Below are 26,368 nucleotides of genomic sequence, written 5' to 3'. Positions count from 1 at the left end.
CCCCCCTTCACCCTTCCTCCCCTTACCACACTTGATTCAGGGAAATAAACATCTGTCGAAATTACCCCCTTTCTGCTATTTGGCCTGTATTGCATGGTGTCAGGAGAACTGGGCGCGGAAAGAACACACAAAAAGGTTTAATTAAGGTGATTAGCGGAAGTGAGAGAGTTGAAAGTGGAACCACCAAAGAAATGGCCTGGCCCGACCTGTTTTTTTTCATTTACTTTTATTTTTTTTTTTAAAATGACAGGATCTTTGCTGCTTCCAAGGTTCCAATATTTGTTTGTCACGCATGGCAATGGCGTCCTGAGTTGTAAGCCTGTCGGACCTGCCCCGTCTGTCTGTCTACTAACTTCCTGTTAATTTCTCCTTCTTAAGGCTCATGGGATCTGTCTCTTCTTTCTGTCTCTCTGCCTCTGTCTCTGTCTCTTTGTTCTTATCTTATTTGTTTGAGATACGTCTGTATAGCCAGATTTTAATACTATTTCCTGATCCTCAAAAAGAACTAGTTCACTGACTTGAAGACATATAGTATTATTGTAAAAGGTCAATATTATTTCAAAAGCTATATATCTTTCTTCACCGCGGCAGGGCTCCGATTGTTAGCTTTGCCCTTTCCTGCCCGAGGAAGATTCTTGATGTCCGAAATAATAATACCCAGAATCCAGATATTTATCACGAAAAATGCAAGGGAGGAGAAATATAGCCCTGGAACAAAGGTTGAAACCCCAAGGAACTCAAGCTGGAAACCTTGATGAAGCCAGAGTGCCTAGCAGAGGTGACTAGTTAGTATCCCTAATTCAAATGGTAATCAATCTCGGCATAAGAGTGTGTAGCTTACCTGTGCGCCTGCCCACAGAGCGGCAACAGTAATTCCGAAAAGCGGTTGTTTGATGAGAGAGGAATAGGGGAGATACAGCGGTAAAAACACAAGGTACCAGAGGAAATACTACATCTGAATCAGCAACCACGCTGGAGAATCCACAGACCCGAGCCTACATTGTTGACGAAAAGGACACACACATACCTGGCTTGTACAGACTTTGTTGAAGGTGACAAATGCAAATGTTTGGCTTAACATGCTTCCAGCAAGATCCCTCTTGGCCAACGCGAGCGGTATAAGGATAGCTGAAAGACCTAATTGAGGTAGAAAAGCGAGAGATTCAAAGTTATTCCCGGGAATGCCTTGGGAGATCTCGGATGAAGAAAGGTAGAGTAACATATTGTAAGGGGAGAAGTTGTGGCGATGGTCGACGCGAGTGACATGGTGGAAGTAGGTATGTTGCAAGAAAGGAGTTCCATAAAGCATATACATAGCGACATTCAGCCCTGCAAACACAACAAGGGAAGTCAAGCCAAGGATTATACGCTGAGGCGTTAGAAGCCGACAGACGTAGTCGATCAAATTGCCGAGAGTAAACCCTTTCGACCCGTTGAAGCTATCGTTTTCCTCGTCTTCCAAAAACCAGATAATGGACGGGCCATATATGAAAGGGTATATTTTGAAATGTATGCCGAAACCCAAAAGGACGCCAGCTAGTATAGTTCGTTTCTCTAGAACGGCCCAGAGTAGCGCCATGATCATAACGCATAGAAACCCCTCTGAGCTCCCTCGGGTGCTAATAGTAGCAACCATGGGATTCAGCAGCCAGATGCTTGAAAATTTAAGAGCCCGCTGCATATCCATTCGTTGATGGGAGCGGAGAACATGCAGGATCAGCCATCCCGCAATGATATCAGAGACAGCAAACAAAGCTTTGCCAAAGGAGAACCAGACTTGCTGACCCCCGAGGCCGGTCCATGTGGTCGGGAGAAGAATCCATGCAAGTAATGGCGTGTATCTGTAAGTTGCTCTATCATACGGCGACTGGCCTTCCGAGACAAATTTGGCGGCATCAGTGAAAACATAGTAGTCGATGTCGGTATACTTCATGGGCGAATGAGAGTCCTGATAGAGGCCGTAAAACAAGAGAACAACTCGAAGAAATATCGCGGCCCCAAACACGAGGTAGGGAGAGCTAAAAAACCACGCCATTATGGAGCGTTTTGGGGGAGGGTTTAAAAAAAAAATCCTTCTTTGGCTGTCCTGGGTCCAGGATTATGCAGCTGTGGATTTCGTCTAAATGGTATGGCCTGCTGCTTTTGTGGAAAACATGAACATCTGGCCCCTTTGGCCAATTCGGGAGCCGACCAAGCAACGGGCCAACTGCTGGGTCTGAACGAGTGTCTGTTGCTGAACTATAGCGAAGGCAAAGGAGAAAAGCCACGGCCCCTTTTGATACAGCGAGATCTTATCAAGCAGGCCGAAAGCGAAGTCGACGTGTAGATTGCTGGGTTGTTGTTGACCCCGGATAAAGCGTACGCGGCTATGGCGGGGCGCTCGGACATTCTGCAAGAACGGCAGGTTTTTATTGGATAATCCTTCTTACTAATATCTAAACCTTTGTGATTTTAACGGCCATCACTTACATAATCCTGCTTATCCTTATCGCGAGCTTTGACTCTGATAAACATCGAGAGAGCCAAGATGAAAGAATGAAAGAGACTAAAGCTGGAGGGACAGAAGGACTTATTAGCTGACACTAACAACCATATGGCTGGCAACAAGCGAGCGCGGGATGGCAACGTGATAGCAAACCATCCAGACACTGAAAAGATGGATACCTCGCCTGATGTATCTTCTATCCAGTCTATCTTTACTGGGTTCCGCAATGAGCTTGATGAGCATCATGACCGAAGGGAACGCGTTGTGAAAGCATCCAGAGATATCACAGCTTTAAGCAAGAAGATGTGAGTCTATAGAAACCGTCTCTGAGCTACAGTGCACCCTTTCACACTATTGTCTTCTATCTTACAACCAATACTAATGATCGCCCTTTTTTAGAATATTCTCCTTGCAAAGGTAGCGTCTCTCTACTGCTCTCGGCATTCATACACTCCACACTAATTATCCTTATCCCCCTTTAGAGTTCGCACAGTGAATGCACCAATCCCTCCCAAAATTGCAAAGGAAACGGACGACCGTATAAAACAAATACAAGAGCTCTTCAAGTCTATTGAAGCAGATGTGTCTGGCGCCAACGCGTACAGATACCATCAAATCACATGGGGAATCCAAGAGTACATCGAAGCCATATCATTCCACCGGTACCTCGAGAAGAAACAACTCATCACCTTGGAAGAGGTTTCACAGACACTACCAGCCGGTATTAAAGTCACAGAAGCGGACTATGTGCTTGGACTTTACGATTTGACTGGTGAAATGATGCGATTCGCTATCACTACGATGGCTACTGGCCGAACAGCAAGTATAAAGGAAGAAGATAAGACCCAGCAGTCTGAGGGCTCCATGGGTGGAGATGCTGTGCTTTCCGACCTACGTCAGCTCCGGGCAATGTTTGAACAACTCAATGTCCCTCGTGGATTGAATGGATGGAAGGAAGTAGACAAGAAGACAGAGGTTATGCAAGCCAGTGTCGAAAAGGTGGAGCGAGCAGTGTATGGGCTGTTAGTACGAGGAACAGAGCGGCCTTCCGGGTGGGTGCCGGACCTGAGCAGCGCTGCTGCGGTTGAGTCGCACTGAGGATTTACTCTCTCTTGAAAGCGGAAAAAGATGCATGGTAGTAAGACGGTTATGGAGGCGCTCGGAGCTATGGTGTAACATACAAGGGAAGGCTATGCTCCGAGAGTGCTAGCTTGGACTGTGATATTCCTTAATGAGTTTGAACATGAAGAAGTTCAATTTCTTCCATAATTTATCTCGATCGCATGCTAACTACTATCACCATGGCCATGCTTGAGTTAGGACGTGTCTGCAGGAATGGCATTCGCAGAAAGGGTAACAAGAAACAGCTAGGCAATTTAACCCGTCCGACTCTGAAGCTCTTCATTTCACTCCACAGAGCACACAGACATTAGCACCGATGGCCACCAGAGTGAATGAACACATGCTTAACACACGATTGAACAACAGAGCCAGCGGACGTAGGAGATTGCATCAGGGGGTCAAAGACAATAGCATAGCTTGAGAGGGCTTAATCCTTAATAGGGTTCTCCTCCTCAGTTAGGACCCCAGCCTTCACCAAGTCTTCAGGCGTTGGTCGGTGTAGGATCTTTTGCTCAAGCGAGTCAGCACGCATGTGCTTTTCGAGTTCGCGGGCAGCGCCTTGGAGAGCCGGAGCAGCATTGGAAGCAGGAAGGATGTTTCCTATTAGATTAAACAGCGGATGAGGTTGGCATTTTTCAACACACGAACCATATGCATCATCACAATCCACCCTAAGGGGAAAAGAAGAAAATGGAAAGAAAAAGGAGGTATCGATGACCAAAAAATTGAAAGGGCCACATACGTTCAACGAGAGTATCACGGTCAGCTCTCTTCTCCAGGCCTCTTTTCAGCGAATCGGCGGCCTGCTGGCGTGCGAGTTCCTGCTGGGCTGCTTGGAGAGAGCTGTATTTAACGTCAAAACATGAGCTTCTTTTTCGCGCTTCTTCGTGTATCTCTCTCATGAAGTTGGGACAGTAGGATAGTAGGTCCTTAATGCAGGCACATACGGAGCTACTTTGGTATCAAGTAGTATATGTCTATTCTTAAGGTCTTGTGCATCCGGGCGGCACTGAAGAGATTTCGCCAACGAGTCACGGCGTTCGCTGATAGGGGAGGTGGGAACCTCAACTGTCGAGTTTGTAGGAGCGTCAGACATGGCGGAAGACTCGGTGGTATCTGTCTTTTGAACGAGCGGGATGTGCTAAACTATCGATGTAGCTATATGTGACTTGTAGGTTGTGAGGAGACGTGTGTAGGGGATGTTAGCTGCGAGGAGGAGTTCAAAGTTGGCAGGACACCGTTCGGTTGCCTGGCGGAGAGGAGGAAGAAAGTGACGTTGGCCCTGGTACCCTCGCCGCGAAGACCAGCCACGGGGCGGCTCAAGATACCTAGCGCCAAGTATCTTCTCTAGCAAATATATACGACCAGGTACTTCTGACCGTTGTACCTCGAAGCTGTGACCGTTGGCCAAACACACGACGTCGACTCGTGGCGAGGTCACGCCCCCGCTTGGGTCACCTGACCGACGGTTGGCCGAGCAACAGCAATAACACTAAAAGTTACTTCTATCAAGTCGACCTCAATATCCAAGACAGATGTGTATTATTCGACAGGTACCTCGAGATATTGAACGGTACTCTTTGGCCGTCTCCGCTTACAGGCAATATATAGATAAATAAATGTCCGGGTTGGTATCTCATTCCCTCTTTCTCCAGATTTGAGATTTTTGAACGGGAATGCCCCGCAAGTGTTTTCCCCTAGCCTATTATACTAGACCTTATCCTGTTGGGCTGGCATCAATACTTTTTTTATTTCTCTTGTCATATCGCTTCTGAATTCTACCTTCTTTTTCCTAAAGGGTAATGGATTAGGCTTTAAGTCCAGATGCGAGCGGAAAAGCTGTGAATGGACCGTACAGTAGAGATATGGACCAACCAAAACCCTCCATTTCGCTGATTACCTATATTTCATTCATAGGCTGCGCGATATTCACAGTAATGTGTGTATCGACAAGTACTTGTTGCATCTTCCTGCATAACCCCCTACCCGTCTGCTGGGGTGCCTGTGACATGAACCAATTGGTCGATGTAAAAGCACTGCTGCCTAGAATACCCTGCAAAGCCTGCAGCAACGGATAGGCATAATGACTCACGGAATTTCATCTTTCCATAATATTTATACCCCCGGGAATGTGATTTGACCCCTTATTCTCTCTCGCATTCCATACTATCAGGATTTTACATTTAGACGAACGACAGAATGCATCAGCTTCGGTTAAATGATGCTGCCATTTCTTTGCACCGGGTGCTGTCGGCACACGGTGTGAAGTTTGGGATATTTGGTGGATACGCGGTGGCAGCCCTGGGAGGGCCACGAGAAAGTAAAGACGTCGACTGTCTTGCTTGTGTGAATAAAGATCAAATTCTGAATATATTAGACGGCAAATCGGGGTTTGTTGCGGTTCCCCAATCCAGACGGGATTATGTAGCTTTCCTCTGGTCTGATAAGCCAACCCGAGAGAGAGCGGTTCTCGTCGAAATCTTTTGCGAGGGCTTTCCTGGTAAGCCTCCCCGTGATATCACTCGTCACTCGTATAAGTTTCCTTTCCAAATCCGTATTAATTTACTTTGATAGGCGCAACTTTCAATATGTCAAATGTGGTACCAAATGTTACCCAGATAGCTGGTGAAACCCAAGGATCGGGCGCTACTTCATTTTTGGACCCAGTTTACCTGTTCAAAGGGAAACTCAGAGCTGCTGCAACCCGCAGTAAGTTCCATGACTCTGCCGACCTACGATGGCTGGAAACATACGCTTTGTCGATACTTCAAGCGAATAAGTCTCAGTTCAGCAGCCTCTATGTAGGGCTTGCTTTGAAACGCTACCCCGAACTTCACCACTGCTTCGAGCGTATTGGTTTGAATATTGACGCTGCCACTAACGCTGCAGCTGCTTACGATTTGCACCACCTACCACCACCGCAACCAGGTGACGTCCAGAATGGCTTGCTTGCTACCGGAAACACATAAAATTAACATCGTGGGAACTTAGTTATCCTGCTTTATAAGAGAGATTAGCTGTTTTCTAAGAGATTGAGTTGTGTTTCGGGACCTTTTTTTCTTTACACAGCGGAAAAATATTTAAGAAGAAAAAAAAAAAAAATCAGCTAGTAATTAAAGTGGCCAACACATAGGATAAATGATCTTCGTCTTGAGTGACAAGTACCGCAAACTTCAGACCTCGATGACCTTTCCTATATCAAAGATATTGTGCTTGCCTTTGCTATGGTCCTTTAAACCAAAATATTTTGCCATGATGCCTCCTGAGCTTTTAGGACGTTGGCTGCTCTGTCCCGGAAGTACGTAGCCTCGCTGGTTGCTCACAAGCCTGACCTGCCCGCGGATAGATTCTGAAGAATGATGGGTGTGACCATATATCCAACAATGCACATGATCAAGACACGACTTCTGCGAAGTATGCAAAAGATCTGTCCCAAAGGCAGAACTCCATGGATTTCCCTCATCTGAGGGTTTAGATGTTCCCCTGGTTGAAGGAGCATGGTGTGTAATGACAACAATCTTTCGCTTCGACCCAGGCCCTGTATTTCTCAGTGAGCTGATCTCCTCCGCCAACCACTTCAAATCTGCAGCATGCTCTGAGTTGTGATTGGCAACAGTCCACTCCTGGATACGGCGGAAGTCGTTAATTTTGTGGGCAACAATCTGCTCCGACTCAGGTGGTACGTGTGAATGCAGAGTACAACCCAGAATAGTGATATTATCGATATCAGCCCTTTTCCGATTCAATATGATCAATCTGCCGTTCATATGCGGTTCTTCTTGGAGTTGGTCCGCTAGACGCAGACCTTCCCGGCGAGAGACTCCAAAAAATTCATGGTTACCCAAGACAAGATAGACGGCCTTGAAGTTCTCGCATTGGGTGCATAAAAACTCGCGATAAGCGTTATAATCTGCAAGACGGCCAATATCGCCTGCCAGGATCAGCCGGGGAGCTCGTGGTTCAATATGGAAGTCTGAATATTGTTGACCGACTTCGAGGTGCAAGTCTGACATTACTTGAAACGCAGTGGAGTTTCGAGGCTGCCATGGTAGAGTAAGCTTGGAGAGAGTCATCGGGGTAGATTCGACACGTCCTCTGGGATATCAAAATGGCTGCGGGCAACAATAGACGACAATTATATTACTCCACACCCTGAGTTTAGTAGTTAGGGAAGCAAAGAAGTCAGGAATACGAACCCATAGCTGGGGGTACTGTAATTATTTGTTAGAAAGAGACGTTGAGTATTATTTCGTTAGCTATTGTCTCGTTAGAGGTTGAAGTGAGACCCCCAAACCAATAATAGCCATTAACTTTCTAACTAGTTAGTTAGTTATTTAACTAACTAACTAGTTATAAGCTTGGCAGGCAGCAGCTGGCTGGGGCCTGAGTTGAGCCTCTACCACCTTCGGCTCCTTTTCAACTGTTCTACCACCTATCTACTCTTGACCGCACGCACCGGGATTTACAATCTTCACTGACACGGACCGGGATTTTGAACCCAGCGACAAATCTAACTCGATACTGGCCCTTGTACTTTGCTAAAATGGAGTTTTCTGTCATGCAGTTGTTACTTGAACTGCTACAAAGGGCAGGAATATCGGTCTGCATTGTTGGTGAGCTTGCTCTTAACTACTACAACGCACCGCGTATTGTTCATGTAAGTAAGCCCTTTATATACCTGTGTGCTTCCTCTTTCTCTAATCCGGCGACAGGACCTTGAACTTTGTGTGCGTGAAGATGACCTTACGACTGCCGCGTCCATATTCCAGTCAACAGAGATACTGGATATCGCCCCAGAAACCGAGTATAATATCTACACGGAATACAAGAAAGGGTTCCCGCGATTTCGCTCTCGCTCAGAACCAAAATTCTATATAGTTTTGTTTACCGATCGGTACTATCGTCTGAGTCCCCTGGAACAGAATATCATATCTCCAGAGGAGCACGATGAGTTTCAGGGAACATACAGCAAAGAACTCCTCGACACTGTACCGGCACATCAGATAGCAACCCTACCGCTACCACGATTTGCGCCACTATTAAGAGGACTCTGCACCATATACATCGAGACAAGGGAGGTTACAGCTGCAATAGCTGCAGAAATGCTTGTTGACGGAATGGATATTGATGAACACTGGTGTCATAGGCACTTCGATCCTTCTCACCAAGCAGTGCTTAACTTTGCATTGAATCTTGTCAGAGGGAAAGCTTCCAGAATTGCTGATTTCTCGATGAATGAAGTGACATGCTTCATCGTTGATAAGCATGAACTTCAAAATCTCAGAGGGGTACCGGGATTCTCACGATCTACCGTGGACTGAATATTGACTCTGCGCTATTGACCGGACTCCCTAATGGGACACCTCGAGTCAAATATACCAATATGGAGGATATCAGGTTCTTGGTAAATATAAGGGCTAGAGTGTGTTGTTCAGACGATTCCCAAAGCCCTTATATTATAGTCATAAATATGCCACCTACAATTCTTCAAGAACTTGACACTATCTACCCTGATAAAGGCCCAAAAATAACTGCCAACCTACAAGGCAAAATCCTTATTATCGAAGCTATAATTACAAAAGCCCATGAAATTGCAGCTCGACGCCTGGAAGTGTATATTGACCAAGAGATCATGAAGATGGGTCTAGAATTTGAAATTCTTAACTCGGGAGAAGCACGAACAACGAGTGGAACGTTTGTGAAAGAACCAGATGCTAGTTTCACGCTTTCCGATCACGACTGGCCGATCCTAGTGATAGAGGCTGGGGTATCCGAATCTGATACCAAATTAAAGATGGATGCTAGAGGATGGTTAGAGTCCGCAGGATCGGAAACAAAAGTTACTATAACGATAATAATTAATCGGCATTCCCCCCAAATCGATTTTAAAAAATGGGAACACTCCACGTCAATACAAAACAGAAACTGTCCACGCCAGATATTCCAATGGCATCGCCGATATTACAGGCGACATGACCATACCATTCGAAAAGATAGTCGGAAGGAAACCCCGCAATGCTAACGAGCACGACATTGTTATCACAAAAGCAACCTTTGAATCTGTGTCGAAGATGGTATGGTTGGTCCAGAAATTTCTGTAGTAATGCGACTGTTGATTCCTACGTATTTTGTCATTATCCAATGTCTCGCACAACACTCGCTCTTCTGAACTATAAATCGATATAGTAATTTGACATGATTTAAGAGAACGAATTTATGTTACACTTCGTGAAAATCATCTTTAATGTTATTTTGATGAGACTCTAAATGGATCAAGCCCAAAGATAGTTAAATGAATGAACGGCTGCATTGATACTATCATTGCGAATAATACTACTCTTAGGAAAAACACTGGTTTATCGGCTCATCATTTGAGAATCAAGGGAACCATCGACAGGCTTCTCATAAAGCACATGTCTCACCACAAACCCCGTCCAACGCACGCCTAAATTCACACGGGTCTCCGCCACCCAACGATAAAGTGACAGTGGGAACGGGTAAAAGAATGAGGGTAAATCGTATCAACTGCGATACTGGTGTAGGTGTACGCCCACCTCCAATCTCTGGGCTTGCTTCCAAATACTATTATTTTTCGATCAAGAAAATGCTCTTCGAAAATCATGATATGAGTTTCGAAGAATGGAAAACAGTGCATGTCGGGGTTCGCTCAGTCACCACAGCAGATCCGCCACTCTTGAGATGAAGACAACCCAGACTTAGGAAATCTTGATCCGACGCGAATAGAGGACCAGGAGATAACTTTACGTTCAAGAAACGAGATGAGTTAGAACCTCAACCCATTGCAATCAGCCGGTATATCGACATGGACGATTGTAAAAAGCCTTTCGAAAGACGTGCGCATTCCTGCAGGTTTCATCCTTCCATATTTAACCATCTTCCTCGGGTTAAGAAAGGTTGGCGAGTTCTGAGAAAGAAAAGCGTAATACCAGCTCCCAGCATCTAGATATCAATATAGAAGCAAACGGGAGCATGGCGTCTTGTTCAAGGAACCCAGAGCTTTCCACGCCCACGTGCGGCTCCCCTAAAACCTCCACCGCGAGGTCCACCACGGCGATTTCCGTTTCCTCGGGGGTTCGGATTGGATGAGCTGCGGTTTGCTGGCGTTGGAGACGGATTGCCATTGGGGGACGTGTTTTGCTTGGTCATTCCGATGCTACGGCTGAACGAGTCCGGGTCAATTGGAGCCGAAGGTACCTCCAGCGGAGTAGTTTCAGCGGCAGTTGAAGGAGCTCTGGGCCGTCCAGCGCTAGTGGAATTGTTGGTAGCCATTTTATTGCCGCGTCCTGGTGTATTCTTGACGGGAGTCCGTGCTGGTGTCTGCTGTCCGGCTTTTCCTTGCTTTCGTGGCACGAAAACTAGAACATCCTCATCACTCTCATCCTCGTAGGACAGCAAAGGCTTTGGTTCGGTCGGATTTTGATTCGGATTCTCCTTCTGGTTCTTTTCCATATATTTGCAATGATTTTTGAATTCCTTTTCCTCGTAGATGATGGACGTGCGGAGTTGAGCTATATTCTTCACAATAATACCGAACTTCTGGGCCCAAACCTGGGTCTCTCTGTCATTTGTGACGAGGATGCAGCTAGATTGGGGAGCTGATATAGTAGGGAGGGCATGCAACCGCCATAGGACAGCGTTCAAGAGCGGTTTTAAGACGTTGGGGACGGCAGGAGCAACATATTTCACGCTAGCACTAGGGTCCTCATTATTAATAGCTGCTTCACCGTTAACTGCATCATTTTCCAGTTGACGGGATGAGCACTCAGGGCTCGCACGGGAACCACCAGACGTAGGTGATGCAGGGCCGCTAGAAGTCCCGGCAGAGGCAGCAGAAGTGGAGCACGGTTCTTTGTCCTTTTTGAAGTTCAACTTGCTCAGAAGCATCTGCGACATGTCGTTTATTTCACGGGCGCTGGGAGCATTGGGCTGGATATCTCCTGCCGGGGATTTCTCTTCCTTGAGCGTATATTCAACGGTGTCATGGGCGGGAGTAGCAGGGGCTTCTTCTTTGAATTCAGGAAGAATGTATTTCTCGGCATCTCCCCATCTTGAAAATTGTTCCATAGGCCCTTGAAGAGTTACCTTCTCAGCTGAAATGTTATGTTTCCCGGACGTAACACGATCGAGGAAGCGGACGGCCTCGCGCGCGTTGATACCACTCTGGGAGCCACCTTTCTTTAGAATATGGAGACGCTCAAGGGCTATGTAGTGTTAGTGAGAAGAATTCAAAGCAACCAAGGTGACGGTCGCCGAGCTGCAGCACATACTGTATAACGGCACGATGAGGGCAATAGCATCCTGCGACGTCCACTTCTTGATTTCTCCGAGGTTGGTGGTAAGACAGGTTTCATCAACCACACAGTGGAATACCTTTCGGCCAACAGACATGATGGCTGTAAAGGCGAATCTCTATGAGATAGAGTTCCCGATAGGTTGCCGGAGGTGATGATTGCTTGACTGGGGGTTGTTAAACGAGGACCATGCGGAGAGGTAAAGTGGAGGCTATACCGATGGATTGTAAGGCGATTTTTATCTCTGCGAATGATTCAAGCACATTAGTGCCAGTTATAAGGTCGATTCTAGATGGTCTAATGAGTGATAGAGGCGAGGTCAGTAACCCATGTTGCACAGTATATATATGGCTGAGCAGAACGCTGCGCTTTGACGGGGACTTTCCATCAACTTACAGGAATAGTTGAGGACAGGGTAGAGAGCGAATTCAAGCATCTTTAACCAGCTAGGCATATATGCAGCGCTGGACGAAGCTGCGGCTTTCTGTGAATGCGACAAAAGACTGCTTCCACCGTTGATGAAGAAACACAGCCTGGAGCGAGAAATGATTCAACATGAAGTCGAGAACTTGCGAAAAGATATTGAGGGGACAGCATGACTAAGCGGTCCTTTCCGCTTGCTAATATTAAAAATAACGGGGGCAAAATGAAATTAAGGCGATAAAAAGTGAAATACGTAATAGATACAAAGCGAGGAGACACAATCGCTTATCATTAACGTTGTCATAAGACCTTTGTGGTACTGATCTCATTCATTTCCTTTCAGATGCGCACGTAAATCCAGCAAACTACCTGCTGATCCAAGAAAAGAAGGAAAAAAAAATTGGGACAGATTTTCGGTTAGTGTACCACCAGCCAATTCAAATTGTTAGATCTTCCGGATAAGGCCACTCTCTTCCGTCACTCTCGACGCCCATTCACTAGATGACGTTAGATCCAAGGCAGGGGTATGCAGTAAGGGGAGCAAGTCAACTTACGTCCAACTTCCGTCATACACTCGTCTGTTTTCCTGGGGGATGTAATCCGCCTGTTCCAATGCAAGATCAATAACGGCAGCCGTAACTCCAGATCCACAAGTGGTGATTACCGGCCGATTTCGATCAACTCCCTTTGACTCGAATAATTGCCGTAACTCGTCAGGAGAGCGCAGTGTTTTCGTCTCTGGGTCAAGGTATTCTCCAAGTGGTATGCACTGTGATCCCGGCATATGACCCGAGGAAAGCCCAGCTCTGGGCTCCTTGTCTGTTCCCGCCCATCGACCAGCAGGCCGGGCGTCTAAGATCTGGACCGCATCGGAACCTTCTTTCCCGTAATCTTGCCCCATTTCCTTCATCTCTTCAAAGAGGACCACTCTGTTCGGATGGTATTCATCCACTATGTAGTCTGATGGCTCATTGGGAGTCACTTCGCCTTCCTCGACAGGGTACCCTTCCCTAACCCACATCCTGAAATTATTCAAAACATGCACATTTGGGTGTCCAAATACTCTGAGGGTCCATCCAACGCGAGGAGCACTGAGTATCCCTTGTTCTTCCGTATCGTATACTACCACTCGATCATCACGACGAATTCCCATTGATTGCATGGCTTCAGCAAATTTCTCCTTCGACGGAAGCATATGAGGATAAGGGGAACTGGTATCTTTCACAACATCAATGTCGAAGAAGCGCGCATTAGGGATTCTTTTCTTCTTAAATGCCATGAGCCCAGTGCGACCCTCTGGATCATTGGGCATGAACCAAGCGGCACATAGTGGAATAACCCGAGGAGAAGAGGATATTTTTGTTGGCACATTCTCCTTTAAGGCCTCATGGAGCTCCTTTGGCGTAACTACATAGGACTGTAGTGACATAGCCCGTTGCTGAGAGGTATTCGCTGCTAATGTAGACCTAGAGAAGGAGGCACGCTGTGAGAAACGAGCGAGCCGAAGAATTGTGGTAGCCATTTCTAAGTAGCCTGTCGGGAAACTCCTTAGGTATAGTTGTGCTCTTACATAACGATGGCCCTAAGAAGGTGTTCTTTGCGAATTAGTACTGTTCAATCCGGCGATGGTGTACGGAGTAGTTTGATCTGAAATCCAAGTCTGATGCGGGTCGTGGAGATAAAGTTGGCTGGGCAACTGGCGCAGTCAATCAGCCAGTCACGGGACAACTTTAAACCAAAAATATGGCCCTGGCATGGCATAACACGCACAACTTTACTTCTTCCCTGACATGTTCTTCGTTCCACGATACGCCTTACGTCAGACGGGCTGCCGTGGAAGATGTGACAGGGTCAGAAAGAGTTTGAGGCTTTCATGGAATAATCAGCTAATAGCTACGGGTGAGGGAGTTCAACCACCAGAACTAAGATCGCAACCTTATCAGAATCAACCCCCCTGGTCTACCCTGTCAACTCGTCAGTCTTTGACTAGCCGACAAACCCCGCAGCAATGAAAGTATCTATAAAGCAATGGAATGCTGTGGCTACATGGCGCTGGGACATGCCGGAAGACGATGTCTGTGGCATATGTCGAGTCCAGTTTGATGGCACTTGTCCCACATGCAAATATCCTGGAGACGAATGCACGCTACGTGAGTTTAAACGTTTGATCTCCTATAATGAAGATTCTAACGTAAGTTCTAGTTATCGGCAAATGTGGGCACTCTTTCCATATGGTGAGATTCGATTTGAACCTGCATTAGCACTGGCTATTTTTAACTTATTGACTAGCATTGCCTCTTAACATGGATTCAACAAGATTCAGCCAAGGGTCTATGCCCTATGTGTCGACAGAGTAGGTTTTACATCACTTCTCATCCAAGAGATACAGTGACTGACAAAGTTGTTCTAGAATTTGAATGGAAGCAAAATGAATAGTGTTCAGGTAGCTACGAGGAGTTGGGCGTATAACTAGCTTGTGGGATTCAAACTGGCGGGATACCCTTTTTGTTGCTATTCGTTACACATTTATATCAAATAGATTATTATTATTAATAGTAGTATTTCTGCTTCTATAGAGCGTCTATTCAACTCCTCTGCCCAACCATGATATTTCCCCATTCGTCCACCCTTGTCACGTGGTTGATTCTCTCGATTAGGTAATTCAAAGCCATCCAACCCCAGCTCTTACATCTCACTCCCATGTTTAATGAACAGAAATAAAGAAAATACGAATATCATAAGCGATGTAGCTCTTGAAGCGCAAGATGTCTTTTCCTAAGGATGCCGTTTCACCTACTACGTTATCACCCAGAATCGCCGGTTTATCCGTCTCTCCTACGGAACTTGATACCAGCGGCCAACCACCCCCCAGAAGCAGCCATGGGATGATACAAGATGAGGCAGTTGAAGACGACAGTGGACATGTCTCCCAAAATGAAGCAGCTGAAGATACCTCTGCACTAACTCATCCTCCATTTAAGCCCCTTTTTACGGTTATAGGGGATGCAACCTCGTCAGAATACTTCCACCCAACAGTGCACTACATATTTTCTGATGATGATACAAGCCTCATAACCGAAGCAGCTCTTCGATCTCTAGAGTCAAATAACCAAAGGACATCATCATGGAGCACAGAATCCATCTCCCAGAAAGACAAGAAGAAAGGAAAATCAGCCCCGAAAACTAAAGCTGCATCGGAGCAATTCATCATTCTCGACATGGAACCCACCTATACAAATGATAATGATACCAGGGCTGCTGGCGGTGAAGCAAAAACCACCGATGCCCAAGAAACACCCGTCCACCCTGCTCCTCAAGTCTTTCAAGACTTCAAGGTAACATCCGCTCATAGCTTATCGCCTTCCTGGCAAGTGATAAATACATCGCTATCTCCGGCTCCGAATTTTGATTCGTCTTCCAACAGCCCTACTTCGACAGATCGCGACGGTAACACGGTACTTATGATTGAAGGAACTTCTGGGCTCGCTTCTGACAGTACTACCGTACGACAGCAGACGCAGCAGGCGCCTGGTCAAACGCTGGAAGAAATGATGGATCAGTTTGCCAGACGTATGGAGGAATTGAAGAAGGTCGTCGAAGCAAGTGGAGAACACTCGTTTTCACAGGTGGTAACACATGCAGAAAACCAAGAAGATTCCCCTCAACCGGAAGAACAGGGTCAAAGCTGAAGTCTGGATTTTACTGCAAGTGAACCTTCAATTGTCTACCGTTCAATTACCGTTGGAGCGTCGTCGTTGATATTATCATATTGGATCTTACTTTATATGGGCCATCTTGGGAACTACACTGCTTTAGGATGATGAAATTTGGCGAGGATTCTTTCTCAATATATTGGGATATCGTGTATGAATACGCTTGCAGATTTTTAACCTATGAGAACAATTCTTTATTCCAAAACCAATTGAAGTATCGGTCACTTATAACATTATGTATATATTAGCCCTATGTCCTGAATAGGGCTATTAAATGTACAAGTTAGGCACGGCTAACCCTAATACGCCTTGTCCCAAAGGCCCACCGGGCCATCAATCCAACTCCTAAAAAAGCATTCGATATGTAGTCAACTCACGCTCTAAAACAGAAAAAAAAAAAATCGCTTTCTAGTATAAAAGGCATAAACTTAATGGTGTGGGCCACTCCTCACTCTTCTTGCGTTGATTCTTGATCCCACATTGAGAGTAGAGACTGGAGTGTTCTCTCGCCCACCTCCTACGCCATTTGCTATTCCCCTGGCATTTCGACGTGTCATCCGTTTCGTCGGAATCTTAGTCTCGCCAGTTAAGTTTGATGCAGCGGCGACGGAAGACGAAAGGTGCCGCTTTAGAGGCGGAGGCTCCGTTTCCTTGCAACTTTCGATACTGCGTCCTGTTTCAGCAGTCACTGGTTCGGCGTTCGGTTTGTTCATCACATTCACATCAACTTCCCTCAGCTTTGAGGGTGATAGTTGACCGGATTCCTCGGGAGTGTCGGCTGGCGGGGGCTTTTCATCTTCGATATTATTATCTGAGTCATGATATACCATCGACTTAGTTGGTGATGTGGGAGGCTCATGTTGTAGTGGTGGAGAGTCTAACGGTGTGCATGAAGGAGATGCTGAGGCTGATGGATCACATGGAGACCCTAGGTTTCCAAGAATAGTGGAATGTGATTCCGTCCGCGGGAGTGTTGCTTCATATTTGTATGTTTTCTTCTCGGGAGTAGTTCCAGTTGGCACATATTCTGCCATAGATGTTGCCTGGACCTCTGATTGAAGACCAGATAGTGGCTGTTTAACCTCGGATATAGCAGTTTTCACTAAGGCTCCAAGAGATTTATTTTCAGACAGCATGGCCGATTGGAAGGCTGCCTCCCGCTTCTCAAATCCATCCAATTGTTGAAGCTGCTGCTGATACCCATCTCTAACCCTTTGTCCCAGTTTGTTGGCAATATCATTGCTTGCTTCGCAGTGCTGATTGTTTTGAGACCTGGCTCTCCTGACGAAATCATCAAGGGCTTCCATCTGAACAGCCATATCCTTCTTTTGTTCATCAACAATATGAACTGTTTGTTCATGAACTGTGTTGGTAGTTGCATGTATCGAAGTGTTTCGCGAAATGAAAAGCTAGGGCAGTGTTAGTGAAAGCGGAGAACATAAGAGACTAGAAGAAGAAACTTACGTCTAGATGATCTTTCATCCTAGATTTCAATTCCGATTCTGATTTGAGCACTTTCTCAAGCAATTCATCCTCCTTTTTATCCCAATTATCCAAAGTTTCGAGGTATTTATTATGCGATTGCTGAAGTGTTTTTCCTGATATCTGTACTTCAGTCTTGATGCAATCGATTTTGCCTTTGAGGCGAGCTGCTTGTCGGTCACTTGACTCATTTAAGAGGTTCTGGATCTGTGAAGCTAGCACAGAACGTTCCTCATCTGCTGCACGTCGTTCCTCTTCGAGAGTCAATTCCAATCGAGAAGCTGCCTTCTCGTTGGCTTTTTTAGCCTCCTCGTTAGCCTTCCGGAGCTGTGCACGAAGGTCGTCAACTTCTTCTTTTTGAGAGTGAAGATGGTCCACAATTGACTTGAACAAATCGGTAAAATCGACGGTTAATAGGTTATACATGGAGTGTAACTAGTGTGGTTAGCCATGGCTTTTGTTTCTTATGGTGTGCAAAACCTACCTCAGAATCGAATTGCTGAAGTTCCTGTATCACTTCCCCAGAGATCCTCGCCGCCGCAGAAGAGAGTCCATTTAATCCTTCCCCAACTTTTCCTTGCACATCTTCCCTCAATATCTTTATTTCCTCCAGAACTTCATTCATAGTATCACGATTCTTGTAATTTTGACTTCTGGAGTCTTCTTCAAACCTTGAAAGAGAGGTCTCTGTTTCCGTAAAAAGTGCACGACTCTTTTTCAAGGCCTCTAGCTCACCGCTTACAAAGGCCTCCACCCGAGCAGTAAGCCCTTTCATCAGAGTCGAATGCTGGGAATGAAGTAGCGCCATCCTGCCATCAATGGATTTTGCAACGTCCAGAACCCTGGCAGTGCAATCTTCCCAGGCATTCTTATTCTGTTTGTGAAGAACTGACCGCCTCCTAAGCTTAGAATGCAACCCAGAAACGTCTGTTACAGATTGATCAATAACCGAGAGTAGGTTCGAGCCGATATCATGGAGTTTCTGTTCGGTCACTTGATGCGCACGGCGCAACAATGTCTCTTCCTCCAGGTCCTTCTGAGCCTTGCCCAAAATCAACTCAGTCTGTTCCAGAAGAGATTTTGTCTGGTCTAACGTTGACCGTGTTGATTCATTGCTCTTTTTCATCTCGTTGAAGTTGCTTGTCAAAGCGAGGTATTCTTGAACTTTGGTTTTCAAGTTGATCTCCATTGTCTCGATCTTCGCCCGTTGTTCTTCACTAAGAATGCGGCGAGATTCGCTTTCCACAGTCATTTCCTCGTAGTTTTCAGCCGAAAGATAAACCCCATTTCTCTGTCTCGTCGCTATTAGATCACTTCGCAACTTCTCAATCTCAGTTGTGAATTCTCGCAGTAGCGCTTTTTTGGAAATTGAGGAATTGATCTGAGGCTTATTTCGGATATTCTTTGCCCGAAAAGCGTAGTCTAGCGTGGACATGGTTTCTTCCAAATTGCAACGGGCAGAGGAAATAGTTGCAATTATGCACGTTTTCGTACGGCCTCCCAGGGAGTCTTGAAGCAAACGTGTGAGTTTTGATTCCCTATACTGTGTAAGTGGACCGCTGACCAGATTGTATCCAGAAAAGTGAAAGAGAGCTTACCGATAGGGTATATGAGGGCTTTTGTCAACCAAAGCATTTATAACTCGTCCAAGTGTAAGCAAGCTCTTGTTTATCGACCCAGCTTCCGTAGCTCTCTTGTTTTCAGCACCACTACGTCGAATGTCTTCACTCCCCGCAAGATCAACGAGATTTAGCTTTCCGCTGCATATATATTCTTCACCCTTGTCCGAAATCCGCTTGAGGAAGGTGGTAATGGTGAAAATACTGTGACTTCGTGAACTGAGGTCATTGCACTTTGTTGAAGCGACCTGTCGCCGATGACTGCCCTCCTGGAGCAGTTTAATCCCGGCAGATGCAGAGTTGATATATGTTTCGCCCACTCCTTGGATCATGGTACCATTGTGGCCCTTCTTCATGCCTTCTTCATATATTTTCAGCTTGACATTATCTTCAGACGAAAGAAGGTCCCTGAGGTCCTCATTGTAGAGTTCGATAAAGGAGCATTTGACGGAACTATCAACGCCTTCGATCTTTTGAAATAGAGCATGAAGAATGCGCGGTATTATACCAGCACTGTCCGAGAGCAATCCAAGAGTCTCTGTCATATCGCCTGACATGGTATACGTTTTCCCGGTACCAGTTTGGCCATATGCGAATATAGTACAATTGTATCCGGAGAGCATCTAGACAAAGGGATTAGTAATTTGGTACCACTGGTAAAGTTGAATAGCAAGCGCACCTCATTTAATATCGGGGCAACGACATCCTCAAATATTATAGCTTGGTCGGCTGCTGGAGAAAAGACCTTATCGAATTGATACTCTTTATTTCCCAGCGCATTGGGACCCATAGACACTTCCACAGTCGTCCCTTTCACTCCTTCAGTAGATATAACAACGCCACTATTCTCCTTGACCTCCCTACCACTCCTGCCCCTGCAGCGGACAATGACTCGGATATTTGTGTCGCCGGGAACATTCTGTTCAAAATCACGCTCCTTTCGTTTGTTGCCAGCATTTTCAGTAGGGGAATTCAGAGCTCGTGTCGCACTGGGTGTCTGTGTCCGCGAAGAAATTTTCGGTGTCTCTACTCGTTCAGGGGCAATAGAAGCTCGTGGTCTGGCTGAACCTCGCAATGCTGGTTTTTTCAACTCCCGTGTGGGTTGAGGCCTGGTGCCCCCGGCCATCTCCAGAAAAACTGTACGTTATTAGCAATAATGAAGCAAAAAGAGCCCTTCATATGTGTCGCGAGGCCGCCTTCTCCAGATGAACCAAAAAAAAATCCTATCAGGAATAAACCCTGCAAAGATAAATGAAAGATGCTGGTAGGTTCCCTCATACAGAAACGCAGTTTTTAATCCAAAAAGGGAAAAAGTAAACAAACCAACGGTGGCCTGAGCTTTATGATTACGTAATTTGACGACATGTGATCAAGATCACGTGTCGCCTCTAGGCCTCCAAGGTTCAGGCGTATGACCTCATTGAATGACCCCGTAACGCTCCGTCCAAATACTTATATCAAACGCCTTTCTATCCTCAGTTGCCGATGAGATAATATTCCTGGCCTGGCATGCGTCTCGTTTTATCTGGACGAAACACTTATCTGTACTGATGATTCTTCTTGCGATACTTCACCATCATGGCTACCTCTCGAGATAGCCCCGCGCCTGTCTTGCCCGGCCGAGCCCTTGGATTCCTCAGTACGTTAACATTCAGCCACTTTACTGTCTAAGCCCTAGCTGATGTATCTGTAGCTCTTGGGGCATCACTGCACCACGTCGTTACCCGTCTTAAGTCTCTTCCCGAGATATACAAGGCATTAGAACTAGGCTATGACATCGCCAAACCTCTCCAGGAGCCTGTCATACTACAACTTCCAGAGAACGGTTTGCGACTTCGTTTTGATGGGCCTGACCAACGCCTGCGACTGATAGAAGTTTTGGATTTCAGCAAGATCCCCCTCGTCTACAAGACCCATGAGGTAGTAAAGCCATCAAAATCACCCTCTGATCCACCAGGATTTGGTCCTGGGTTTCGCCACATATACAACAGGTTGTTTGGACCAACTTATCCCGGAGAGTACACCCCTCCTGTTGCGGGAGAAACGCATGGGACCTATGTCTTATCATATCCTGGAGTTGCATTCTCATTCTCTCTATTGCATAGCGCATGGACAGAAAAGCAGGATTTTGTCTCACTGATGTCTTCCTCTGCTGCATCCGCTGCCTTGTCTATGGCAATATTTCAGGGATCATCTTGGTCGGATGGGCAAAGCAACTTGTTTACCCGTCAACCTCAATACCCACGATCGAGCGCACTAATGGGCAAGAACAAGGAGTCTGTTGCAGATGAGGTTGAACTCGTCAAAGTTCATGAGGGCGGACATATTGAGCTTATCAGGCGATCAAGCAACCCCTTTTGGATCATTTTCGGCGAAACAACTCCTCAAGATCTTATCACGGAATTAGGGCCCCCAGATGCCATCTATCGAAAAAGTGACAGCCGTATCCTAATCCACGGTGAAGGAGAGAAGAATGTAGCTGGAACGACTAATGGAGGAGGCAACTTACCTACTCCACCCACTGATCCCTCAGATATTGATCCACAATTTGATAGCGCCTTGACTGATGAATCGGAAGAGGATTCAGGCGCAGCAACAAATGAAGAATCCGCATTGCCGAGTGACTGTTTCTATAATTATTTCAGCCATGGCTTCGACATCTTAGTTGCCCCATCTACATCTGGTCGCCGCTCGCCAGGGTCACCCACAAGAGAATTATATGCGACAGGGGGTACACCAGAACTTGTCACATCGAAAATCATACTACATGGCAATGTCCCAGGATCGTACCCTTTCAACCGACATAGGCGCTGCAGGTGGATGCTACATTTTGGTTCCAACAAGGAGACAATCACATCTGAAACACCATACGGAGAAATTTCTCCAATACTTAAGGAACGATGGCGAGGCAGCTATGCTAGCCCTGCAGAAGAAGCTTCCTTCCAGAGGGGTATGGTGCTCAATCGCGGATGGGGTGAGACTCCGGGAAGTAGCATCGAATTATTGGGCAGTTGGGAAGAAAATCCATCCAATAAAAACAAAACAGATCATAACCCAGAAATACCTAGTTCATTGGGGAATACTGAACTATACGGATTCCCGGGTCTACTTTTTGAAGTCCTTAAGAATGGCTCTGTCAATTGTTTGACTGTGTATTAACATGTTGCGATTTGTGAATTTCTTTCATACATATGGTACATATCTGGGTTAGGATCGGGTTGGGCAGGCGTTTGAATACTTTGCTTGCATGAGATATTTTAAGACAGATATCATTCGTGATATATTTTGAAGACATACAGAAATATTTATACCAAATATATTGAATTTCTCTTGGTATTGCAACGCCGTAATTTTACAACAAGGTACGATATTGGTAATTATAATGCACGTTTATTGGTTAGAGCTTAATCGTACTGTATTAGCAAATACATGCAACTTTTTTCTCCCATCGGCTTTTCAACATGAACAATTGAAATTCCAACAGCGAGAAGAAATGCAAACAAGAGCATGCCGGAGCTGTCGCGATCCCTCGCGCGATCTTGGTCATCGACGCTAAAGCTTCCGAAATCCACGTTCCCTCCACGGATAGCTTTGGCTGACCAGTCGAAATATCTCAAACGATGCAGCGATGACCTCTACAGCTGGCAGCAGCGCAACCGGCCTGCAACAGCTACTTTCACACTCCACGATGGGCCGCCATACGCTAACGGTGATCTGCACATTGGACATGCGCTAAATAAGATATTGAAGGATATAATCTGTCGCGTGCAATTGGCGAAGGGAAAACGAGTTCATTATGTACCTGGATGGGATTGTCACGGCCTCCCAATTGAGCTGAAGGCACTTCAGGGCCAAAAGGAGTTGGGCGACTTGAGGTCGGCTGGGAGAGATGGGGCTGCGCAGATTCGGTCAGCTGCTCGACAGCTTGCAGAAAAGACCGTCTCCCAGCAGATGGAGGGATTCCGGAACTGGGCGATCATGGGAGATTGGGAAAATGCATATACTACGATGAACAAAGATTTCGAACGTAGGCAATTGGCCGTATTTTTGGAAATGGTTGAAAAGGGGCTCATTTACCGGAGATACAAGCCGGTTTACTGGTCTCCCTCGTCTGGTACGGCGCTTGCCGAAGCTGAGTTAGAGTACAAGGAAGATCATATATCAACTGCGGCTCTGGTTAAGTTCGTTCTGGATAATCTACCATCTCAAATACTGGAACACCCTTTGCTTGCGGGGAATGATATTTCTGCTGTTATATGGACAATGACACCGTGGACACTGCCTGCAAACGCGGCATTGGCGGTTAACCCCGATTTTGAATATACAATCGTGGATTCGACTCGCCATGGAAAACTCCTTGTGGCACAGTCTAGGCTGCAATACCTCCAAGAGCTACTTGAAGAAGATTTCACCGTCATTATACCTGCTATTATGGGATCTGAATTGCTGAATTCGACCTACCGTTCCCACTTCAAAGGGCCTGAGTCTGAAAAACAGCGGATCATAGCTGCAGAATTTGTGACAGCAGATGCCGGCTCCGGAATTGTTCATTGCGCTCCAGGCCACGGTATGGAGGATTACGAAGCTTGTCTCGCTCTCGGAATTCCAGCATATGCCCCTGTAGATGGAGAAGGCCGATTTACCCAATCTGCTATGCCAACAAAGCCCGACCTTCTAACTGGCAAAGAAGTCCTAGGGGATGGAAACCATGCTGTCATCAAGCACTTGTCGGAAACGGGGATTCTCATTCACAAGCATGATTACAAGCACAAGTACCCCTATGATTGGCGTTCAAAGCTTCCTGTCATAATTCGTGCCACAGAACAATGGTTTGCTGATGTTGGTGATATCCGTGGCGAAGCTATTCAAGCTCTGCAATCTGTCCAATTTATCCCGCCAAGTGGGAAGTCGAGGCTGGAGACTTTCGTCAGGAATAGAAGTGAATGGTGTATATCTCGCCAGAGAGCATGGGGAGTCCCTATACCGGCATTATACCACCGCACCACTGGGGAAGCTATACTCACTAAAGAGAGTGTGTCTCATATCATGAAAATGATCGAGGAACGTGGTATAGATGCTTGGTGGACTGACGATGAGTTCGACCAGGCGTGGCTCCCTGCTTCGCTCCGTGATTCGAGCTCGCCGCAATATAAGCGCGGAACAGATACAATGGATGTATGGTTCGACAGTGGCACCAGCTGGGCTCAGCTTAAAGATGATTCCCCTGAAAATCCGCCAGCAGATGTATACCTTGAGGGAAGCGATCAGCACCGTGGTTGGTTCCAATCCAGTTTGTTGACTTACATTTCCCATCAGCTTGCCGAAGGGGGTAAATCTTCGTTTAAGGCCCCTTTCAAGACACTAATTACACATGGGTTTACTCTCGATCAGTATGGTCGTAAGATGAGCAAATCGATCGGGAATACCATACAGCCTGACGAAATCATGGGTGGTACACTTCTCCCTCCACTAAAGCCCAAAAAGATCAAAGGAAAAGGCCCAAAGCCAAATCCAGATGTTCCGGTGTACGATGCCCTCGGTCCTGATGCCCTTCGACTATGGGCTGCTGGGAGTGACTACACGAAAGATGTGATTATTGGTCAACAGGTACTCAAGGCAGTCAACATCAGTCTTCATAAATTCCGTGTCACTTTTAAGCTGCTTCTCGGTGCACTTCAAGATTTCGACCCAAGGAATGAAGTCCCGTACGAGTCACTACATGCGATTGACAAGATTGCTTTGGTACAACTTCACAACCTCGTTAAGTCAAGTCAGGAAGCGGTCGACAAAATGGAGTTCTTCAAAGCCGTGACCGCAATGAACAAATGGGCCAACCTAGAATTCTCAGCATTCTACATTGAAGCCATTAAAGATCGGCTATATGCGGATTCAGAGTCCGGAATGAGTCGACGAGCTGCACAGACCACTTTGTTCCATATATACACGCACATTCAAAGCCTTCTCGGCCCAATAGTCCCTTTGCTGGTTGAAGAGACTTGGGAACACACACCTGGTAACATTAAAAGATGTTTGAAACATCCGTTCCAGCGAACTTTTAAATCGCCAGACAGCCAGTGGAAGAATGATATTTTAGAACACGAATATTCTGCTATGGTTGCTGCCAATTCTGCAATCAAGGCTATGCAGGAAACTGCTCGGTCTAAAAAGCAAATGGGGTCCTCTTTGCAATCATTTGTGCATCTTGTTCTCCCCGAAGGATTTGAAATTTCCGAGCAATTACAAACCGAGCTCCCCGATTTCTTCGTCGTATCCTCCGTCACCATAGGACCAGAATGTGATTCCGTTCTAAATGACATTACACAGGCCGAATGGAGCTACAGCTCTGAGTTCAAGCTACCAAACGATCAAATCGGAAAAGCATGGGTGTATACGCCAACTCAGGCCAAATGCCCTCGTTGCTGGCGTTACGCAGTCCAGCCTACAGAAACCGGGTCAAAGGACGAAGAGGATCTTTGCCATCGCTGCGAAGAGGTTGTGCATGAGATAGATCAACAGTGTGATACGGGTACAAGCACTCCCAATTAAACCTCCCCTCACCATAGTCGTTTTTTGAGCGTGTAACATAGATCATCTAGATCCTGCGATCTTTTCCCGTCCATCTACCCTCCCTTCCCCTGTTGCCGTCCCTTCTGTATTTTATGTATACTATAACTCACTATGCTATACCATACTAAATTTTATAAGTCTAATCGGCCAGTTATACCATCTTACGCAGCCTCAAAAAAAAACAGGTATTGATATTAGCCCAGTCGATGATTTTAACGTCATAGGCTGCATGGGAGCTTGGATGGAAAATAGAGAACCTTGTTTCTTCGCCTGGCCTTGGTTAAGAGATGCAGCTCACAGAAGTTCAGAGTTCGTCGGCTGCAGAATCCCTGTCCGACCATAACTACAAGCTACCTTGCGTTCCAGGCGCAGGCCCAACGAACTGCACGTCAGAAACGACAGGCAGTGCTACCTGGATGACCTGGCAGCATCCTTCCAAATCTCCAAACTCTCCCGAAGGCGTCTTTGAGCCCGATTGGACCACTCGTATGTGGCAAGACATGAATGACGGCGATGAAGTCATTTCTTGTTTCTCGAACTCTCATTTTTACTTCCATGGAGGCAACTCCCTTGATATCTGGTAACGCGGGGAAACCCATTTATATAGGGGTAGACGCTGCTTGTTGCTAATTATCGCATACCTTT

At 46.3% G+C, this 26,368-nt stretch overlaps 13 protein-coding genes across 13 annotated transcripts; 7 read left to right on the top strand and 6 right to left on the bottom strand.

The window, feature by feature from the left end:
• Positions 1–565: 565 nt before the first annotated feature.
• On the bottom strand, positions 566–2,035 carry TRV_00828 (uncharacterized protein; the record flags this gene model as incomplete). The annotated part of the gene is made up of 3 exons (XM_003024977.1): positions 566–742; positions 842–949; positions 1,028–2,035. The coding sequence occupies 3 exons, from the start codon at positions 2,033–2,035 to the stop codon at positions 566–568; spliced, it is 1,293 nt and encodes a 430-aa protein (XP_003025023.1).
• A 558-nt stretch (positions 2,036–2,593) lies between these two features.
• TRV_00827 (uncharacterized protein) lies at positions 2,594–3,583 on the top strand (the record flags this gene model as incomplete). The annotated part of the gene is made up of 2 exons (XM_003024976.1): positions 2,594–2,790; positions 2,968–3,583. The coding sequence occupies 2 exons, from the start codon at positions 2,594–2,596 to the stop codon at positions 3,581–3,583; spliced, it is 813 nt and encodes a 270-aa protein (XP_003025022.1).
• Positions 3,584–4,034: 451 nt separating this feature from the next.
• On the bottom strand, positions 4,035–4,703 carry TRV_00826 (uncharacterized protein; the record flags this gene model as incomplete). The annotated part of the gene is made up of 3 exons (XM_003024975.1): positions 4,035–4,207; positions 4,350–4,450; positions 4,555–4,703. The coding sequence occupies 3 exons, from the start codon at positions 4,701–4,703 to the stop codon at positions 4,035–4,037; spliced, it is 423 nt and encodes a 140-aa protein (XP_003025021.1).
• A 1,103-nt stretch (positions 4,704–5,806) lies between these two features.
• On the top strand, positions 5,807–6,576 carry TRV_00825 (uncharacterized protein; the record flags this gene model as incomplete). Its single annotated transcript, XM_003024974.1, has 2 exons — positions 5,807–6,107; positions 6,182–6,576. 2 exons carry the CDS (start codon positions 5,807–5,809, stop codon positions 6,574–6,576), a joined length of 696 nt encoding a protein of 231 aa, XP_003025020.1.
• A 204-nt stretch (positions 6,577–6,780) lies between these two features.
• On the bottom strand, positions 6,781–7,680 carry TRV_00824 (uncharacterized protein; the record flags this gene model as incomplete). The annotated part of the gene is made up of 1 exon (XM_003024973.1): positions 6,781–7,680. The coding sequence occupies one exon, from the start codon at positions 7,678–7,680 to the stop codon at positions 6,781–6,783; it is 900 nt and encodes a 299-aa protein (XP_003025019.1).
• A 470-nt stretch (positions 7,681–8,150) lies between these two features.
• TRV_00823 (uncharacterized protein) lies at positions 8,151–8,928 on the top strand (the record flags this gene model as incomplete). The annotated part of the gene is made up of 2 exons (XM_003024972.1): positions 8,151–8,264; positions 8,320–8,928. The coding sequence occupies 2 exons, from the start codon at positions 8,151–8,153 to the stop codon at positions 8,926–8,928; spliced, it is 723 nt and encodes a 240-aa protein (XP_003025018.1).
• A 149-nt stretch (positions 8,929–9,077) lies between these two features.
• Positions 9,078–9,629, top strand: TRV_00822 (uncharacterized protein; the record flags this gene model as incomplete). Its single annotated transcript, XM_003024971.1, has 1 exon — positions 9,078–9,629. The coding sequence occupies one exon, from the start codon at positions 9,078–9,080 to the stop codon at positions 9,627–9,629; it is 552 nt and encodes a 183-aa protein (XP_003025017.1).
• Positions 9,630–10,609: 980 nt separating this feature from the next.
• Positions 10,610–12,016, bottom strand: TRV_00821 (uncharacterized protein; the record flags this gene model as incomplete). The annotated part of the gene is made up of 2 exons (XM_003024970.1): positions 10,610–11,829; positions 11,896–12,016. 2 exons carry the CDS (start codon positions 12,014–12,016, stop codon positions 10,610–10,612), a joined length of 1,341 nt encoding a protein of 446 aa, XP_003025016.1.
• A 771-nt stretch (positions 12,017–12,787) lies between these two features.
• TRV_00820 (thiosulfate sulfurtransferase, putative) lies at positions 12,788–13,864 on the bottom strand (the record flags this gene model as incomplete). The annotated part of the gene is made up of 2 exons (XM_003024969.1): positions 12,788–12,839; positions 12,897–13,864. 2 exons carry the CDS (start codon positions 13,862–13,864, stop codon positions 12,788–12,790), a joined length of 1,020 nt encoding a protein of 339 aa, XP_003025015.1.
• A 1,243-nt stretch (positions 13,865–15,107) lies between these two features.
• TRV_00819 (uncharacterized protein) lies at positions 15,108–16,031 on the top strand (the record flags this gene model as incomplete). The annotated part of the gene is made up of 1 exon (XM_003024968.1): positions 15,108–16,031. The coding sequence occupies one exon, from the start codon at positions 15,108–15,110 to the stop codon at positions 16,029–16,031; it is 924 nt and encodes a 307-aa protein (XP_003025014.1).
• A 452-nt stretch (positions 16,032–16,483) lies between these two features.
• Positions 16,484–20,282, bottom strand: TRV_00818 (uncharacterized protein; the record flags this gene model as incomplete). Its single annotated transcript, XM_003024967.1, has 5 exons — positions 16,484–17,464; positions 17,520–17,972; positions 18,022–19,075; positions 19,136–19,779; positions 19,836–20,282. The coding sequence occupies 5 exons, from the start codon at positions 20,280–20,282 to the stop codon at positions 16,484–16,486; spliced, it is 3,579 nt and encodes a 1,192-aa protein (XP_003025013.1).
• Positions 20,283–20,734: 452 nt separating this feature from the next.
• TRV_00817 (uncharacterized protein) lies at positions 20,735–22,315 on the top strand (the record flags this gene model as incomplete). Its single annotated transcript, XM_003024966.1, has 2 exons — positions 20,735–20,795; positions 20,850–22,315. 2 exons carry the CDS (start codon positions 20,735–20,737, stop codon positions 22,313–22,315), a joined length of 1,527 nt encoding a protein of 508 aa, XP_003025012.1.
• Positions 22,316–22,663: 348 nt separating this feature from the next.
• On the top strand, positions 22,664–25,702 carry TRV_00816 (uncharacterized protein; the record flags this gene model as incomplete). Its single annotated transcript, XM_003024965.1, has 1 exon — positions 22,664–25,702. One exon carries the CDS (start codon positions 22,664–22,666, stop codon positions 25,700–25,702), a length of 3,039 nt encoding a protein of 1,012 aa, XP_003025011.1.
• Between the last annotated feature and the right edge of the window lie 666 nt (positions 25,703–26,368).

This window comes from Trichophyton verrucosum, assembly GCF_000151505.1.
Source record: "Trichophyton verrucosum HKI 0517 chromosome Unknown contig00082_1.f1.exp, whole genome shotgun sequence".
NCBI classification, from domain to species: Eukaryota; Fungi; Ascomycota; class Eurotiomycetes; order Onygenales; family Arthrodermataceae; genus Trichophyton; species Trichophyton verrucosum.
This window is presented reverse-complemented; position numbering and strand designations above follow the sequence as displayed.